Below are 21313 nucleotides of genomic sequence, written 5' to 3'. Positions count from 1 at the left end.
AATACAAAGGGGGTGTCTACGGTGAGCTCAGAGGGGTCTGCTAGAAACAGCTGACCGCATTGTACGGGTGCGAGGGGCTCCATTCTCCTTGTTAATTGAACTTGTGTATTATCCCGACCACATTCCAATTAATTGAAACATCTGGGAATTTCGCTTAGAAACAGGGCTCTCACAGAAATAAATAGGGGTGTGTTGCCTAGAAACAAGGGGTGGCATTGGCTAATAACAGCATTTATTTTCCAATATATCCAAAGCAACAAACAACATAATCATCAAACAACATAACCTACAAACATCAAATAACATAACCATCAAACATCAAACCACATAAACATCTAACAAAATATAACCATCAAACATCAAACCACATAACCAACATAACCAACATCCAACAAACATCAAACACAACCAACAAACAAAACATGACCATCAAACATACACAACAACCATCATAACCATCAAACATACCCAACAACCATCAAACATAACCAACAAACATAACCATCAAACAACCAACATAACTATCAAACATAACCAACAACCATCAAACAACAAACACAACCATCAAACAAAACCAACAACAAACAAAACCAAAAACAAACATAACCAACAACAAAAAACTTCAAAGAACATAACCAACAAACAGAATCATAATAACATAACTATCAAACAATGTCAACATAATATAACCAAGAAACAACATAACCATCAAACAACAACAAACATAACCATCAAATCACATAACCAATATAACAAACAAAACCATCAAACATAACCAACAAACATCAAACATAACCAACAAACAGCATAACCATCTTAACCATCAATAATCACATGCAACAAAACATAACTATCAAACAACATAACCGTCAAAAAACAACCAACACAACCACACACATCAACATAGCCAACACTCATGACCATCAAACATCAAACAACATAACCAACAGCAACCAACATAACCAACAAACATCAACATAACATAACCAACGAACAACAACATTACAATCAAACATAACCAACATGCATCAACCAACATAACCAACACTTATAACCAACAACCAACAAACATAACCAACAAACATCAAACAACATAACCATCAAATAATAACCAACATAACCAACAAAAATCATCAAACATAAACAACATAACATAACAACAAAAATCATCAAACATAAACAACATAACATAACCATACGTAATTTTTCTTCTGGCAAAAAATGAAAATTCCACATTTGTCCAAACAGAAGTTTGAAACCTCTACGGTAGGGTTTTCTGATACGCTGAATCTGATGGTGGGATTCTCATTAAGATACTATGACTTTAAGGGGGTGTTTCCTCCTTTTTTCAAAAATAAGGCAAATTTTCTTAGGTTCGTAACTTTTGCTGGGTAAGACTAAACTTGATGAAAATTATATATTTAAAATTAGCACAAAAATCCAATTCTTTTGGCAAGCTATTGGTATAAAAATTTCTTTTTTTTAGAGTTTCGGTTACTATTGAGCCGGGTTGCTCCGACTTACAGTTCGTTACCACGTACTGTTTGACAAGCCTCCCCATCCCTGCAATTGGATTTCCTTGTAATGGAAAGGAGTTCTGATACCTGGATGATCAATTTGAATGCATTCAAAGATTAGGAGCTATTAATCTTACGATTGAAGGCCTCGCGTTCACATCCTGACCGAATCTTTACAAGTTAGGCAATCAACAAAACTGAAAATGTTGTTTTCGATCCTCTTATCTTTCTACTGGGTGTGATTCTTCTTCCTGAGAATCTGTACATCTGTCCATCTCTACAAGTCATGCATTATGCATATGGCTGAATGTGAGTATCACTTCTTGCAGGGGGCTTATAACTGTGTTGGTATCACTTGAGGGGTTCTGAATTAGGACCCAAAGGGCTAGTTGTAGCATCAACTTGGTAACTTTGCAGTTCTGAGGGAGAAACTTTATTTGTTGTCAAGGGCTGTTTCCGCAGAAACAGGACAGGGTTGGATTACCTAAAATAAAGGAGGCACCCTGCAACGTTTTCTTGAAAAATAGGCTCTGTTACACGCTGCAGCTCTTTTGAAACACTCAACCAAAGTTTTTATTACTGAAGTCCCTATTTGTGTCCGTTTTAAGTTTCAATTTTGCTCTTTACTTCCCTTAGAAAAACTTCGTTTTTTTTAAATCTCCATCCAATGATGATTGCCCTTTTTTAAAGAGTCATTCAGTGGTTTAATATTAACTATATTCCCTTAAATGTTGAATAGTCATGTTTCCTCATTTTTTCAAGAATTTTATAAGCTTGGTCTGGTTTAAACAAAATGCACGTATCGAGGAGTTCCCTTAGTACATCTAAGAATCGATGCGTTCAATTCCTAAGCATCTTACTTGATGAATATCTTTCTTTCAAGCATCCTATGATAAGGCAACGACTCTCATACAGGACACTAACCGTTGCCTGCTTAAGCCCTTGCTGACTTGAAATATCTTTCTTTCTGTCTTGGGTTTCTTCTAATTCTTTTAAGTTACATGGCCAGCTTCCTGGTACCCTATGTAGTTATATGTCTTTTATTTTTGAGCAATTGACTTGTCATTTCCACACTTCCCATAGTTTACAGATTCCTCATACTCTATAAATGTGGTCTGAATTCAACCCTCTGATAGCTTGCGACATAATATGGAGCTATCTCCCGGAGTTTGCACGGAGCTGCCTCTTTGTTTGGTATATCCAAAAAACATGTTATAAAATTCAGTTTGTTTCAGTTTTCCTTGGAGTTGATGTTTCTGGATTGTGCCAGATGTTTATTTTAGTTGTTGGAATTATGTGCTACTCCCCTTCCTAGCTGATGATTTTTTGAATTGTTATGGTGGGCGATTGAATTATGGATCTTGTTTATGTCTGATATGTAAATTTTTTCATAAATAAAAGTACTCAGAACTTGATTGTTTTCCCAGCTGAAGATGAGTGATTGGTTGGAACTTACCGAGATAACTAATTATATGGGTAGATTGAACCTCTCGTGGCTTATGCAATATGCAATTTGAAGTAATTTGAAATCATGTGGTACTCCTCTGCCTAGGTTCTGATTTTGGGGACTTTTCAGGTGTATGGCTGATTTTTTTACGTTAGTTGAGTCTCTGAAGATGTGAATTCATTATGTTGAAAATGCCTTTTTTATGTATTTGTTTCATTTTGTGTCTCCCCTGTTTTTTTGCATGCATAATGTCCATTCCATATCTTAATTTTTAGATAAATAAAAAACGGGTTTGATGCATCAATGCAATACTACATAACTGCTAGACTTGCAGAATGAACAGTCTAAAAAATGTTGAATTTTTTATGGACTGTATGGCCTGTATCATCTTACAGTGTATGAGAGGATATTACTGGAAGGACAGATTGCTCATCCCCTTTTACTGAGTATTATGCGGGATAGTAGATATGACTTCATTAAACAAAATATTGCTCTTGAAACTAATAAATATATCATTAATATATATAATATAATATTATTAATATAATATAATTATTTCTAGGGGTCGACGAAGCAGTGAAAGCGGTGTTTATGATTATTTCGGAGAAACACGCAGCAGGAGTAGCCTGGATTCTCTTGGAAGACAGCGAGATTCCCGGGGAATATCCAAACCCCGATCTTGGCATCCTTCTCCTTATGGCAGTGACGAAGATGTGGGAGAAGAAGATGACTTCTTTTCCCGTGATAGAAAGCAACGAATTAAAGCAGAAATAGTGAGGCGACGAATGCAAATGGATCAAAGCTCTAGATTGCATGATGAACTTTATAAAGTTTCAAAAATGCGTGATGGTAATTACTTAACCTCTCCACGTTATGAGTTAACAGGTGTATCGCCACCTAAATATGGTAGCTCATCCATGAATTTTCTTGGTTCTTCTCCAAATCGCTATGATATTGGTCTATCGAGAGGACACAGTTCATCTCGCTTTGAAGAAGAAAAGAGCATGGAGAGGTTAGCATCGACATTTCGTGAAGACTACGGAGATAGGTTTGACTATTCTCCAGGGATAAGTGATCAAGAGCTTACAAGTGATTTTTTAGCGATGCCAATCTTACCGGACATGCCGAGTAGATCTAGAAAAATTTTAGAGGATTTAGGTTCTGCTCCTCTCCAAGAGAGAGGTAAGTATAACTCGAAATATAGATCAAGCAAGAAATAGGTTTACTATAAATAACTAAAAGGACCAGAATGAATACCATAGATTAACTCACGGTATTTCCGTTCTACGTCGATAGAGCCTTTTATTCGTAAAAATATTGCAAATTTTCTCATTACTAAGCTAATTTTTGCGTATATCAATGCTTTCAAATTTTCTGTGCTTCTTCTTTCGAATAATGTGATTCAAGAGGTTTGTTTTCGGAAATTCATAGAATATTTTCAATATTAAAGGTAAATGATAAAGTTCTTGTAGAAAAAATTTCGAAATATTTTGATTTAAAAATAGTTAGAAACCGAATCTTTATTAGAATAGAAGGTATCTCTTGGTGAAACAAAGTAGTGCCAGTGTTAGGAAAAGAGATGTACTAATAGAGCTAATACCATTTTAACGAATCTCTGTCAAACCTCTTTGACAGAAAAAACCTCTGTCAAACCTCTTTGGTGAAAAAAAGTAGTGCCAGTGTTAGGAAAAGAGATGCACTAATAGAGCTAATACCATTTTAACGAACCTCTGGTTATCAAAATTATTTTTACTCTCAATATTTAAATCTTGGCTTTTTTCATGTGTCATCTTTAGAAGGAATACACCATGAGACTTAGACTCATAAATTTGAAAGAGTCAATTTTCGCGGTAGCTGCAAATGATTACGGGAAACATTTTTAATTCTTCAAACAAAAAGTTAGCACTAACGACAGAAGATGGTTTCATTAAAAGTATCATGTAATTTTTAGAATTAAAGGCATTATGAACAACAAAGCTTTTTAATTGACTCAGATGGAGTAACTTAAAATTAATAACTAAAAACTAAAATAAATAAAAAAGTGAATGTTATAGGTGTAGGTGCACATGAGTCTGAGCCATAAGGGCATGGGAGTAGGTGGAATTAGGGATTTCTTCCAGTGGGTCGAAGTAATATCAAGTGAATTATCATGCATTTATTTCTTACTAAACCTTTCCCTTTCACCCTACTTGACTTTATATCTAAATTTTTTCGTTTACATAATAATGACTAAATAAGCAAATAGAATCTTTTAATAAAAACCAGAAATGATTTCCTATTTGAATAAATTTTATATGAATCACTGATTTTAAAAGCTATGCAGAATGGATTTAAGTTTTTACTATCGCAAAAGCTTCAAATCAATGAATTCATAGTCGCAATTTTGTACCTGCAGTTCTAAAATTTTACTATTTGCAATTACAGTCCATTTATTAGTAATTATACTTGAAGGAAGATACATCTATGAAAATTTTAACTCTAGGCAGGATGATTGTTTCGATCATTTTCTGGGTCTGTGAAGTATTTTTCTTTCAAAACTAATATCAAATATTCTTTTTTTGGCGAATCTTTATCAGCTTATTAAAAACCATAACACTCGAGAATCTTTAAAATAACGACGTTTATTGGTCATATCGTTTGAATGGATTAAAGCCACAGTTTATACAATATCCAACTTCAATTTTTTCGCCAACATAATTTTCTTTTGATATAGTTTTCGTGCTAAAAATATATTACTTTTACCTCTGAGCCAGTTTAAATTGAATTTTTTTTATTTCTTTTTTTTCTCTTTGATAAATATTGTGATAAATTGGATCCAGACTAATTATCCAATTTCAGCAATAATATATCTAAAAATAGTGCTTTATTTTGACCTGTGTATTGTTATCTGACATCTCACTAGCAGCAATTTTTAAGCACAAGTAAAGTGACAGGTAAAGTGTTACTAGGTCACTATTGAACGTCAAGTCTCGTTTTTTCACGAAGCTTCAGCTTCAAAATCTTTTACACTTTTTCTGCAAACACCAGTTGTACGCTTTCAAAAAAATATCTAGGACGGATTTTTATTTCTGCAACTAATTTTTGTGGAAATGAAATCTTCAGCTACCTACAAAATAGTCTACTACTACAGATCAATGTAACTAAAATTGCCTCTGGGTCTTAGAGAATTCAGTAGAGGGATTTTGTCCTAAAATAAAATTCAAACATCAGTTATTTTTAGGCTCTATCAATCTCTCAGGTGGTCCTGCCACCTATCTGGTGCTGGAAAATTTACTCGTCAGGTTTAGTTGTTTAGTCTAAAAAGATTCTAGAGATCATTAGAGATATTAAATTGTATATGCCTAGACTTTTATCTTAAAAAGTGACAGGACTCCCTCTATCAATTTTATCAACTAGAAGGTAAGGAAATTGAATGTATAATCAAGAAAAAATAGAGAGCCTTCACAAAGCATTGGGGCATTGAATAATTTAAATGATTGTTTTTATTGTCCTTATTTTGTGATGACAAGCCATTCAAATGTAAATCCTACTTTATCATCATTTTTTTAATACTATGCTGGATATGACCCAATAAAATATACAACTCTTCCTTGTGAAAACTCAAATTTTGTTTTCCTCAATCAAGTAATAAACTGTTGGTTGCCTAATTTATTTTTCAGATTATGCTATTAGGTTTTTTAAGGTGAAAAATACAAGATAAAATAAGGGGAAAAGATAGTAGGAGAGATAGAAGAAAATACTTACAATATTTAGTTTTATTTGCCAGGAACCACCTCAGCAATACCAATGAAAGACTTCCCTATTTTACACCTCCCACCCCATTATTAACAAAATACAAAAAACAAAAAATCAGTGGGGTGTCACCGACTAATATACAATGTAAGCTATCTATTCATTGCCTGAAAATAAATACTACAGCCCAAAGCCTTCAAATGCTTAATCCACCCCTCCCAGGAAAATAACAATAATAGAAAGTAGAAAATTTGTTTGATCAAAATGATACTCGAATCAAATGCCGATAAACAAGTAAGTAACTAAAGAAGCAGAACCTGCATTTCAAGCAAAGCTCTGTTAATTATGGAGTCAAAGGAGCCTTCGTGATTTATTTTTTGTGATTTAGTATCCTTTAGTATATTCAATATTATTAACTTAAAATGACGAAACATGAACCTTCAAGCTGTATAACATATGAAACTTTTAATCCTTTGAAGATGAAAGACGCTTGAATTCTAATCAGTGCTCCATTCTTTTTAGTCAGTATTTTACCCTTTGGAAAACAAAATCAGAAAGATTGATTGTAAATAGAGAACATAACTTTAATAGACTAAAATTTTACACACTTCGGATGTCCATTACCATTAGTCCATTATTTCAAAGAGAAAAGCGTATGACTGGTGCTGCAGTTCACCTGGTGGCTAATAATTTTGAATATCTGTTGCTGTTGATGTTGTCAAAGTCTGCCCAGCTTGATTCTATCCTCCTGCTGACCGTTACTAGTTTTTGCAATACCCTAGAAGCTGACAGTGCCTTATCTAGGGTTATTTGTCATTTTGAGTTTTCCTTGTATGTACAAGTGTTTTAGCTGTTATTATAGGAAGAAGCATTTTTTAAAATTTTTATGTTGAACAAACCTGTCAAAAAGCACTTATTACATCCAATTAAAACAGTGCCAAATGCATAATAAACAATTACAGTAAATATAAACAATAAGAAAAATATGTTTTGGACCAAGTAATTATTATAGTATTAAGGTAAATAAGATATTACCATATCCATTTTATATTCATGTGATCAATACCTGGATGATAAGTTTTTGTATGTTACCTGCCTTCTCAATATCATCAGCAAAGGTCAAACTTCACTAAAGTTTTTTTTCTCTTTTATGTTTAACGTAAACTTTGCTTTGTATTTTACTCATAAATCCTATCTGAGACTCGTACTTGTTTCTTAAGATTGTGTCGGTTGAGTCTTATCTGAATTAAATCTTATCATAACTTTTGATGTTTTCCAAAACACACATTCTGTTGTATGAACAAAAATTAACATTAATTTCTAATTTCAGCGATGGTAAAAGAGCGTAGATAAAGTTTTATTTCTTTGCAGCAGGATCAAAATATATAAGCTTGATATATCAAGCTGGATTGGCCTTGTTATGAGGGTTTAGAAATCATATTATATACCTCAGATTTTGGCTCTTTATGCACTTATTTCAGTATTTATTTAAAACTTGCATTATTAGGGGCCAAAAATTTTATTAACTTAGGCTCTCTTGAGGTCTTATTTGTCCCTGAATGTATTAAAAGAAATATAAAGGGTAGGAGGCGGATACCATCATCTGTAGGAACTAATACCCCTCCATCTGTTTCAATTGATTTTTAATCGCAGAAGAATCTACAATCTTCGAGTATTAGTTGATGATTATTTTAAATCATAATTACCGCCAGAACAATAACAGGAATACAAAAATCACATTTCATAAAAGAAAATAACGTAGCACACTTCATTTCTGACCACTCCCTTTTAATTTTTTTCCCATTGTATAATGTACTGTGGAATGTGTTTGACTTTTTTACCTGTTCTTATGGAAAGATCCTCTTCAGTTCCCTATTTGTAATATCTAGGACCTCTAATTAATAAATATGCAGCTTAAACGTGTCAATCACAACATAAAAATCCTTTCTGCAATATTAAAAAGGAGCATTTTCCCATTTACTAAGGTAAAAGGGCAATTTTTTTCCCTGTTGGAATTTTTAATCAAGTCATTTTGTGTGTAATTCTTTGAGTCAGATTTGAGATGTAATTATATGAAATAGACATTAAGTTTTAATGGAAGAAAACCAAGCTACTTTTCATTTAAATTTACAAGATGAAGGATATGAAAAAATTAATAAGAGTTATGTTAAAGAAATAATTGCTAATCACTACAATAAAATAATATAAATTATTGGTTATCTATATTTGTGCATGTATCCTTCAAACGCCAAATTGATAGTTCAACCCTTTAAAAAAGGGTTTATCTAAAAATCAAACAAAACGTTTTGGCTAATAAAACCTGTGCACCGTTTCGGAAGTCTCATGAATAGATCTTTGGCACGTTAAAATTAAAACAGGAAAGTATCTTCATTTATAATTTTCCTCTGTGTTTGTTTTTTGGATCTATTTGATTTAACGTCTGAACGAATCACGATTTCCAACGAATATAGCAATTTCAATCGACCTTGTTAAATAGTTCAACACCTTTGGCTACCATTTTGTGGAGTTAATGCTTCTTCCTTTTTTGGCAAATAAAATTATTGGAATGTTTTTCCGTTTGTTTTATCCTGATATATTCTTTAAGTGCTTCTTCCTATAGTTCAAATTATGTTTGAAATTGATGTGCATGCTTTGTTTTGATAAGTTCTTTACAACTTGCAATTGAATAGATGTTACATCATTGAATTTGTTTAATTATAATTTTTCTTAGAGTTATTTATGGATATAGTTAAAGATGATTTTCTTGGCTCATTGAATTAAATTTTCTTGTTCAAACACGTCTTCTGCTTCATTTTGTAGGTGCTTTAGCCTATGTCAGCAGGAGGAAATGTGCTTTTGTTGTTTTTTGTTTCTTTCTTGTTTTTCAGTTTTGTCTTATTTTTTAGATGTACAGTTTTTAGATTTGATTTCTAAAGGTCATGTTTAACTACTTAATTTGTTATTATTTGAAAAAAAGAGACTTGACGAGAAGTTTCCTCCTGCTGATATGAAATGAGTTCCTTTATTGGAATACAGGCCCCAGAGACTCGTCTCTACTCTCATCTTTAAGATGGTTATCTTTTGTTCATGAAACAGCAACCGTACTAGTCAATTGTGTATGTTTCAATTTCATTTCAACCTTGTTGTCATCGACAATTCAAATTAATCGAAGCTGGCAATACAAACTAATAAGCTGGCAAAAGCCTTTTTCAAAATTGTATAAAAATGATGTCAATTCACTTGTTGATTAATAGTCTATCATCCATCCATCCTAAGGCAGAACTAAGGTAAAAAGGGATGGAAAAAGAAGAATTCCAATAGTCTATGAGTTCTATGGGTCAATTTGAGACCCCAAATGAAAGTTTTTCAAAGATTTATGATTGGCCATGTTCACTGGACTTGGAAGGCCAATTATGTCCTTAGTATTGTCTAACATTTAAAAATCCTGCACAGTACGAAGTTTAAATATACACAGATGTTTTCCAGTAACTATCCATATTAGAAAAATTTAAATATTGGAGTCGTGAAAGAAAATATTATAAACTTGCAGATCACCGATATAAAAAAACACATTCTTGATTCTGAAAAAGATTATCAAAAACCTTTTAATCTTATTAGATGGTGGAACGGCATATTTTACAATAAAAACTATTAGTTTATAACCCAGACTAGCCGAAGATCTGATAGCATAAAAAAGGGAAGAAACTTAGCCAAGGCCATGTCTAGGAGGGGGGTTATCGGGAGTGAACCCTCCTCCAAAAAAAATTGTTCGACATGTTAAAACGGAAAAATACTTTTAAAGAAATTTGGACCCCCTCCCAAGCAAATATTCTTGATACGACCTTGAGCATAGCGTATACTGTTTTAAGGACCTCAAAAAATTGCAATTTTCGCCTAATCTCAAAAAGTAAAGCCCCCCCCCCCTAAAAAAAACTTTTCCTGAATGTCTTAATTTTAACAGCCGTGAAACAAAACTGGGTAGGCCTGCCAAAATTAAGTGTAGAATTCGTTTTAACCTATGAAACTAAATAACGAGGGAGAACCTGATATGATTTTAAATATATTGGAGAAGGTAGTGCTTGAAGGAGGAATTGTGTTAAATTAGTAATTAAATGAAAGAGTGCTTTCAACAGATTTTTTTTAGCAAGAAATTTGACAATTTTACAGAGTTTTAACAGGCATTACATTCAGACGCTAGAAAGAATTTAATGACGGTCCTATCCTTGCATGGTATACCAGATAACTGTACAAGAGTGAATAGTGCTATCATTCTGCAAATCCCCCCCTTCTGTGGAATATTTTCCCAGGAATTCAAACCCGCTGAAAAATCCCCCTGTCAGTTCCCCTGGAACATCTCCACATGCAAAATTGAGTTGGCTAAGAGAAAGCATGACAAATTAAAAGAATTTCGTATAGGGATTCTATCAAATACCCCTCAATGTAAATTTTTCCCTGGTAAGTCTACTCCTGGACATCTCCTTCCCCATGGAAACCCTGCCCAAGCACAAAATCCCTCTCCGAAAATTTTCTGCATAGTTCCCAATAACAAAAACTATATGCAGATAATGGGCAAACTTCATAACTGACAGGCCTTTCCCTACGGTCTGTGGACGATCATGTTACCCCTAGAGGTATAATTATTTGATCTTTGAACTATGCTAAACAAAATTGCTATCTCAAAATTTTGATCAGACGACCTCGGGAAAAATGGGGATGGGAGGGGGGCTAATTGCCCTTCAATATTTTTGGTCACTTAAAAAGGACACTAGAACTTTTATTTATCGTTCGAATGCACCCTCTCCTGATCTTCTAGTATCAGTTGTTCAATACTATAGCTCCTGGAAAAAAGAAAGAAAAAAACAAATTAACACGCATCCGTGTTTTTTCTTGTGACTTAAAAAAAAATAAGACCCTCTCCTGATCTTCTAGTATGATGGTGTAGTTTTCATTAGGATTCCTTCACTTTTAGGGGTGTTTCCCCCTTTCCCTAAAATCGGTAAAGTTTTCTCAGGTTTGTAGCTTTTGATGGGTAACATTAAACTTGATGGATGTTATATATTTTGAATTAGCATAATACGCAAATTCTTTTAATGTATCTGTTGATGTCAAAGTTCTTTTTTCAGAGTTTCGGTTACTATTGACCCATGTCGCTTCTTACTTACAATTTGTTACCACGAACTGATTGATCCGTCTAGGGCCAAAGAAAAAGCAGTTCGTCCCCGAAGGGACTGGAAAGAGGTGGTAAGAAAGAATTTAAAGGGTATTAAAACTTCTCGAGAGTATGTAAAGAGGGAAGCGTTGAATAGATTAGGTGGGACGAACAGTGTGGGGAGCTGCGTTAGCCTCAGGCTTCTTGGGTCTGCGGGTCAGGCTTCTTGGGTCTTTTCCCCAAACACATCCAATGAAAATTTTTAGATAGCCATTTTGTTCAATGTAGTTGAAAAGTCAGGTAATTATGTCTTTGAGGATGATAATCCCCTCACAACCCTCAGGTCAAGGGTTGTAAGCTATGCCATGGGGTATATAAGGTTTTTATAGAAAGTTTTGTCGTAGAAACTTCAAAAAGGGCTCATTATTTTGGAAATTGAAAGGGCTAGTGCCCTTTTCAATCGTCGGAAGTGTTTAGGGAGCAACTAATCCCCCTCTCATGCCCACCATTTCCCCAAACACATCCCATAAAAATTTTGAGATAGCAATTTTATTCAACGTCGTTGATAGTTATGAAAATTAGGTCTTTGAGGATGACAACCTCCCCCCTAGTACCCCCCCAGTCCCAGTCAAGGGTTGTAACTTGTGCCCTGGGGGCATATAATGTTATTATTGAAAGCGTTGTCGTAGAAACTTCAAAAGGGATTATTCGATTTTAAATTGAAAGGGCTAGTGCCTTTTTTATAGTTGAAAGTGATTGGAGAGCAACTAACGCCCCTCTCATGCCCACCATTTCCCCAAACACATTTAATAAAAGTTTTGAGATAGTCCATTTTGTTGAACGTAGTTAAAAGTTCTGGATACTATGTCTTAGAAGATGACAACCCCCTATAGCCCACAGGGCAAGGGTTGCAATTTATGCCCTGGGCACATATAAGGTGTTTATAGAAAGGGTTGCCGTAGAAACTCAAAAAGGGTTCATTTGATTGGAAATCGAAAGAGCTAGTGCCCTTTTAATAGTCAAAAGTGATTGGAAGGCTTGACATTTTTATAGTAAAAATCAATGTAGGTACAATGTATTATTTTTTTTGTTTTTTTTTTTTTTTTTTTAGACCAGGGCACTTTGTATCGAAAGAGTTGTATTTAGAACTTCTAAAAGGGCTCATTTGATTGAAAATAGAAAGGGCTAATGCCCATTTTAATAGTCAAAAGTGATTGGAGGGCAACTAGTCCCCTTCGTACGCCAGCCATCCCATTTTCTCATTATGTTTAAAAATTAAATGTTGCCTTAAGATTATATCAAAATGCCTTGTGTTGATGCTAATTCCCAAGAAGGCATCTCAGTAGTATCCCAAGAACGACTGAGGGTATTATGTTCAAACTTTCGGGGCTACTTCTGCTCTTAAAATTTAACCAAATCAAAATAGTGGAAGTGTATCCAAGCTATCAAAGAAAGTAAACAGATATGCGAATGGTATCAAGTTTTCTATTTTAGGTTAACTAGAGGAGGTATGAAACTAAATTAAACACTACTATTTGTGTCCAGATTTTTAGAAGGGTCTATGTTGTTAAAAATCGCTGAAAAATTTTCTCCAGCATACAATTAGCAGACCAAACTATACAGTCTTAAAAAAATGAAAAGATTTAAAGAATATTTTTATTCCCTGAAAAGACTATGTCAATATAAAACGAACATAAATTAATTAAAAAAACTTTTTTCCATAAAAATAATGTTTTTCAATGAAAAGTAAACTACTCCATCAAACCAAAAATGAGCAAAAATAAAATCAAATAATCTACCAAGTGTGAAACTACCACGAATCAGCATCGCTAAATAAATGAAACATAAGACGAATAGAAATTAGAATAAATAAACGAGTCAAACTCAAAACGAGCAGAAATTAATATGAGTAGGGATCAAAACCACTATGCCTTCCCAAGGCCAGAACATAATTTGAACTTTACTGAAAAATTCCAAATTCATGTGTATTGTCATTTTAATATACATATACTGATATTTAGTAGTCAAAATGTTAATATTATTTGATCTATTAAAGATATAAAAGTAAAAACATTTATATTTTTTCAGTAAAGTGCAAATTACGAGTATTTTCTGTCCTTGGGAAGGTATAGGGGTTTTGAGCCCTACTCATGTTAGTTTCTTCTCGTTTTGAGTTTCAATCGGTTATTTATTGTAATTTCTGTTCATTATAGGTTTCATTTATTTATCGATGCTGATTTGTGGTAGTTTCACGCTTGGTAGATTATTTGATTTTATTTTTGCTCATTTCTGGTTTAATGACGTTCTTTATTACTTTTCTTTGAAAAACCTATTTTTAATTTCATTTACTTTTCTTTGAAAAACTTATTTTGTGGAAAAAGTTTTTTTTTTAATTAATCTTACATAAAAAAACGGTTACATCTTTTTTTTTTTTTTTTTTCTTTTTTTTTTATACAGAAACCAGTTAACTTACTTGGGAATCAACATACGAACAACTTCAAATTTTCAAAACAAGGAAATTCGGAACACAGTATTGCTAAAAAAAAAAAAAAGAAAAACTTACGACCAAGTGCACCTGACGACACCAACAAAAGGCTTTTTACTCTGGAATAACATTGCTAAGAGAATCCCTTACAAAAAATCATACCGTAGTTATATTGCCTCTTTCGTTTAGTTTTTTCTCGCATTCTACCCACCAATCATAATCTTCGTCACTTAAACTTGAGCTATATATTAGAAAGGGAAGCATATTACACCACATCAGCAAGGTGCCTGTGTAAATCCTGCCTCATCTTTGCTATAGTCTCGCTCAGATACGTTTGCTTCAAATTATTTTACCTTACTTTAGACCCTGGTTCTTCCAGTGAATCCTTAAGGCACACAGGGTATGAGTTAGCAGCATCCAATCTTTTCTTTTATGAGCCACTGCGTATGTGTCCTCCCACTTAGTATGAGACTCGTCTGGAAATCTCTTCTGCCATTTTTGTACGGCCTGTGAAGCATGTTCTTTGGTCTCCCTCGGTGGCGGGTGCCTTTCAAATGCCAGAAGAGGGACGTTGTTGGAAGTCTATGATTTGGCATGCGGAGGATACGCATAAGTTACTGCCGTCTTTTTTGTCTCATAACTGAGGCAATTTCTAGTTGGCCTGTGTGGGTACAGATTTCTTTGTTTCTAACATAGTCTTTCCTGATAATCCTAAGGTTATTATGAAGGCAATTATTACCAAAGTTTTTTAAGCTTTTCGATTGTTACGCAGTGAGCCTTAGGCGTTCAATTAGGTAATTTACAACAGATAAACCTTTTCTCTGGAACAGCCCAAGTTTCAGCTTCTTCGGGTATACTTTAGATATCCAGACGGTGTGAGTCTGTGATATGCTGCGTTGGCTATGGCTATTCTGGTCCGTAATCCTTTCTCCACGTCACCATTGGCGTAACTGTACTTTTTAAGCACCTGTGGTCTACGTCTATTTCTTCATCTCCCATGATTGATTTACATGGAGAAACTTATAATTCACATAGATGATTCACTTAGTCCTTTAGGGAGTTGACGTATAGTCAAAACTGCTCAACTTGCTTTGCAAGTTTGTTGAGGAATTCTTGAAGTGTCTGTTTGTTGGCTTCTATAAGCCTTACATCTTCAGCAAAGTCGATGCTCTAAAAAAGCTTGCCGAAAACTTGGATTTCAAGTCTACTTATCTGTTGAAAGATGTCATCTACAACAATGAAAAAGAGAAGAGGTGAAAAGAAACAGTCTTGTTCATGGGCGTAGTGAAGGGGTTAGAGGAGGGTAGCTACCCCGCTAGTGTGGTAACCTGTGGTAACCCAACTTCAAATTTACACTAGATATTATCAAGAACTTTTAGTTTGTTTGAATTTTTTGTTGGATGTTCACTGATAGATGGTTGAAAAAGCTGGAAATAAACAGAAAGTTCCAAATATCGTTTGCTATATCGATATTTACGTTTCGATAGCCAATATTAATTTTTCTTCCGATATATCGATAGGAGACCGGCACACGATCGACAGGTTATAACTTTTGTAATTCTCCAGGAAATGATTCAAATGATAAGAAGTTGTCAAGTATGCCAAAACAAAGGTAACTCTGTCAATACCATCCTTGACGAAGACAATTATAAATAATCCACAACTTTTCCAAATGAAAGCCACTTTATACAACTGATACAAAAGTGCCGAACCTGGACAACCTCGGTACTGTTTCGGCCGTCTCTGGTTTACGTTCGGCTACCTGACAAAAGAAAGAAAAAAGAGCTCAAGGAAACAGTAAAACTTCTATTTTGGCAATTTTGACGAGGTTTAAACAAATCTAAAGCGTATTAATTTCAAATTATAAATTGACTGATCAGGAACCAAAAGTAAGCTGTTCCACTATTTTTGATTTTCCACCTGTCAGTGTTTAGAGATTCATTTTATATTCTGTCTTTAAGACACTATCCATCTCGTCGGTTAGAGCAAAGTCTCTTATTCCACTCTCCTTCAGAAAGTGGACCTTAAGTTTTTCAGTGGCTACTTTTTTGATAAGGATAATATGGTGAACAGGATTTTCTTTCTTGGTCTTCAGCTCAACCGAAAAGTAACCTTCAGCCTTGACTATCTCGATGTTAAATTAGAAGTTGCTGTCAAATTAGAAGTTCTTCACATCCATACTTGACTCTGAAGAGTTGTTGTATACAGGCTCATCTACGTCAGAATCATCACTCCAACTGCAACTCTTGTTATGAGAAACATGCCTTATGCTTTTTAGCCTTTTTTTCTCTCTGACTTTTTTCCTTTCCAGCAGTAACGTGTTCTTTCACAGGGGTGCCAATGAGCACTTCTGACTTTTTTTATATTTTTTCCTGTTGATTTGTCGTGTTGAGCCTTTTGGAAAGGGGTTTGCATGAAAGATCTATTTTAAAGAACCATCTACCGACTTTTGCTTCTCATTTAGAGACAGAACCTGTGCTGAATCCTTTTCGGGGTCTATGTTAAAGAAGGAGTCTAAATGTCACACATGACTTTTAGATAAGGAAAGGAGTTTGGATGTGGTAGTCATTTTGTCTGAGTCATATGACGGGAGGATCTCATAATCCTTAAAGATACCTTTTTATTTGGGTAGACCCCACTTGATCTGAATCCACTGATCATATTCTGAAGAGGGAAAGCCTTTAGATATGATTTCCCCAGCAGCTCAGAAATGTTATAAACTGATATAGTTTTAAACTTATGGGCAGTCATAAGACTTGCAGCTCCCTTGTTGTAGTAGGCCTTAGGGGGCCCCATGACTATCCTTTCTTGAGGCGTTTGTGTGTACTGTGGATAGTGACAGTTAGAAGTACAACGCCATTATTTTTAGCTAGATCAAACAATTGAATGGTGCATCGGCTGATCTGGTGGTCTATTTTCAGAAGTACCGGTGACTGTTTGGAGGGTTTAACTTGATTGATAAAATGCTGCAAGTAAAGCAAAAAATGGGAGGCAGTCATCAAGCCCAGAAGTATTTTCTGAGACAATCATGATGGCTCCTGGTAAAGCTCCCTTGAGTAAAATTTCCAGACACTATTTTCCAGGGGAAAATAAGCAGAGGAACTCAGAGTGAAATGATCTTACCAGGCTTGTGGATGTTTTTGAGACCTAATTCGTCAACATTCCAAATTTCTTGTGGTCGGAAACATTTTTTTATCTAGGCCACGCTCCAGGTTGTCAAATAAAGCTCCTACGCTGCGACTGTTGAAAGAAGTTGCCCGTCATAAGCTTGTACCAAAACTTTGTACATAAGCTTCGTAACGTCATAATCTGGCGTTCTTACTGTAGAGTTTTAAGGCAATCCATAAGACCACGGTAACAATCTTTACCTGCAATTCCTCCACTGTCTCCACTAACTTGCATTTCCAGTTATCCGGCACTGTTATACTTTTAGTAATGGCATAAATATATGCGAGTTTACGCGATTCTAGGAGAGAAGATTCGAAATGTATATCAGCTATTATTTTCAAGTAAGTGCTTAGTCCTTTTTCTTGTTCCTTTGTAAACATTTATCATGTTTTGTAACAGGGTCTAAAGAAACTCAGGGCCAAATTTTGTAGAAGGGTATTCAGCTTCTCAAATTTTGTCATGTATTCTTGCAGCGTTTTTCTAGGGACACCCTTGGTACTTCCAGAGAAACCGACTGACTTTTTGTCAACTAAGACAGAAAGAGCTGCTGATTTCTTTTCTTCTGAATCCAAGCTGCTTTTTTCGCCGCCAAAAATGAGAATTTTTCATCCCGCGGGATGAAAAAATGCTAACAGCAAACCAGTGAAGATGGTAGGTCTCGGAAGTTGCCAAACGACAGGCAAATAATAGGAAAATACAACATGGGTTTGTGAATTTTCTAATACTCGTAATTGGGCGTAGACCTTCAGATAAAAATTAAACAAAATTCCAGATTTAATCACCATAAAATGTGATTCAATCTGATATTTTTGGTAAAAGTATTGATCAAGGTCAGGCATTTAAAAAACATACACTGCCATCTGTCAGAGTTTTCATAATCCACCAGAAGCCCCTATAGGTTTTATATTGAGATTAGTTGCTTTGACTAAACGTGGACCGTGCCGATTTTGACCAATTTTATGCCTGTTTGATGTTTAATATTGCACAACTTTAAAATTTTTATTTGAATTCTCGGAACAAGAAGCTGTTATCTAATCGTGATGTGATTTGTGTTAAATCACTTTTACGGTGTTCATATTTTCTGGACATCGGAAGCAGGATAGTGGCTGCATTACTTTATAGTATTGCGGGAAAAGTAGAACATGGAGCATGCTAAAGGCCGACTTTCTAGGGAATTATATTCAATGGACCTTGGTAAACATTTAAAAGCCCCTTTATCACAGAATTGGCTGTCATTCCCTAGACAAGATGCTGCCTACGCTCAAGGCCTTGTTTGACGCAAGTTATCACTTTGAATGTTGTCGTCAGAGGTTTTAACACAACATTCTTTTTCTTCGTATATGGTAAAAATTCGACAAAATAGTTTTTCGGGAATGGAACAGAATCGCAGGACTCTTCACAGGGTTTCTCGATCAATTGAATTAGATGTTTTTTTTCAAAATCCGCGACAAGTATGTACCAGCATTATTTACATCCATTAGACTACTCCAGATTTATGTATAGGGTAAAGAAAAGTGGCAAAAGATGGTTTTGGCCAAAATTCCTGACGTTTCTAATTAAAATGGGGAGTCAAGGGCAACTAGGAGTGTACCGAGTATTATATCCAAAAAGAGCTTCACCAGGATTGAGAGATAGTTGATGCCTCCATTTGTGACGCATTATTTCGTATCTCCTTTCTTTAACCGTTTAAGTATAGTTCCTGCTCACACATATTTTGGTAACCTTTTTGTCTGCCACAGTAAGTGAGAAGTACAATGACCAGATAGCAAAATTTTGTCAGAGACTGGTTTTGATCACTTCTGTTGAAATGTGGTCTGCACCAGTGGTCATACCATTTTTGGTTTTATTGCTGCTGAAAGTAAATTCTCAGATATCGGTTCATTATCACTGGTCCAGAGATTTAAGAAGGTTGATCTGGTATTTCAGGTGCAACTGCAGTTTCGGAGTGGTTTAATAGGGTTTTGAAATAACTACCCCATTATTTCTTTTGTTCTTCCTCGTCTGGCACGAACATCCCATGGTCATCCTTTACTGGGCATCTTTGGGGCCTTAGCTTGCCTACTGTTACTTTGGTGAGGTGATATAAAGTTTGTATGCATCCGCAGCTTTCTGCTTCTTCTGCATGTCTAGTCTTTTCGTTCATAAATTTCCGTCAGGTGGAATTGCACGTTCGAGACGATTTAATAGAGTTTCGAAATAACTGTCCCATCATTTTTTTTTTTTTTTTTTTTTTTTTTTTCACGTCTGTCAGGAGCCTTCCTTCATCATCTTTGACTAGGCATTTTTGTAAGCTTTGCTTGCATTCTGTTTTTTCAGTGGATATGTTGTTCTTATATCTCCGTGGCTTGCTGCTTCTTCTGCATGTCTCATCGTTTTGTTCATATATGTCCATCGGTCTGCCCCGGAACTTTTTCCTATATGTTTCTATCAGCACTTTGTATGCCAAGCTCTGGGCTATAGTTGATTAACCATTTTTGCCAAGATAGTTTGGATTCAGTTTCTTATGGTTTGTTATGAGGTCCCAAGTCTTTGTGGATATCCAGCTGTTACTTGGCCGGTTTTCTGAACTCAAGGTTTTTTGTTTTGTTTTTTTCGGCCGTGTCTTGGTAATGTTCATAAAACATTTACCAAGCTTCAAACTTAAAATAAACAAAAATACAGTGGCTAATCCAAAACAGTCAGGTCCAAAACAGTCAAACAGTCAAAGAAACACTTCATATGTAAAATGTTGCTATCGATGAATAAATGGCACCTGAGCTGATAAGAAATTAAATTAATAATCAAGTCATGCATAAAAACAACATATATTGCCATAAATAAAAGTGAGGCTACCGCCTCTTCGATGCCTTTAAGGACTAGAGTACTGTCTTCGGTTTACTAAAAATATAATGTAAGCAGTTGTTCTTTTATCATCAAAATATCCAAAATAAGATAATGCTCAAACTATCACGAATTCACTTTTTTATGTTTCATTATATTTAAAAAATCAAACTGGTTTACCTTTTGCTTCTTAAAAGTCATGTCAAATGTACTGAAAATCAATTTGTGGATTATTCAGTGACTCTCAATTTCCAAATATTGCTTCATACAAACTAAGAAGATTGATCCAAAAATGACCAACGTTCTTCTTAAAAGTTCTATTTGGGCATCGATTTTTCTATAATTTGGTGAAATTAAGGCAAAAGAAAAAGGTCTTGAAATAAAAAAGTGAATGTTCTAAAATAGTAAAATTAAATTTAAAGTCTCAAAGATATCAATTCTAAGAAAAAATGTTTAATTCTCTGCTGTGATCTTGATTCGTAAATTGATTTTCTCTTCTTCTTTTTTTTATGAAGTTTTACAAACCAAAACCAAAAGGTTAAAGACATTCTTACTTTATCCTTACTTTATTCTTACTTTATTCTTACTTTATTCTTACTTTATTCTTACTTTATTCTTACTTTATTCATTCATACTTTATTCTTCAGTCTCTTAAGGTAAAGTCCTCAAGAGTCTAGAGGTAAATCACGGTTTATTAGCTTTATTGCTTCTTTATTAGTCCGTGAAACCGTGGCTTAAAACGTAAGCCACTTTACTATAGATTAGGTTTGGATTGGGCTGTCTAAATCAAAATATATTCAATCCCATAGACAAGCTATAGGGTTTTTGTTACTGGATTGCATGAAACAAGTGAGCATATATTCCGTTTCGAATAAAGATAGATCAAAATAGAGGTATTGAACGATCTTGCTTACGTCAAGGATCGGTAGAACTGGGCTGGTAATCATTAGAGCTGGTAATCATTGGACTGGTAGGTTCTCGGTAAATTACACATA

The 21313-nt window shown here is 34.6% G+C and overlaps 1 protein-coding gene across 1 annotated transcript in view; it reads left to right on the top strand.

The window, feature by feature from the left end:
- The window catches only part of LOC148943507 (uncharacterized), a 452088-nt gene that overhangs the window by 333105 nt on the left and 97670 nt on the right, over window positions 1-21313 (top strand). The window contains exon 19 of the mRNA XM_089100994.1: window positions 3527-4146. Within this exon, the coding sequence (XP_088957120.1) occupies window positions 3527-4146 (620 nt within the window). The remainder of the gene's footprint in view (window positions 1-3526; window positions 4147-21313) is intronic.

This window comes from Artemia sp. Qi Xiang Cuo, chromosome 15, assembly GCF_049724085.1.
Source record: "Artemia sp. Qi Xiang Cuo chromosome 15, ASM4972408v1, whole genome shotgun sequence".
NCBI lineage: Eukaryota > Metazoa > Arthropoda > Branchiopoda > Anostraca > Artemiidae > Artemia > Artemia sp. Qi Xiang Cuo.
The sequence above is the reverse complement of the archived record's forward strand: the minus strand, read 5'-3'. Positions and strand labels throughout refer to the sequence as shown.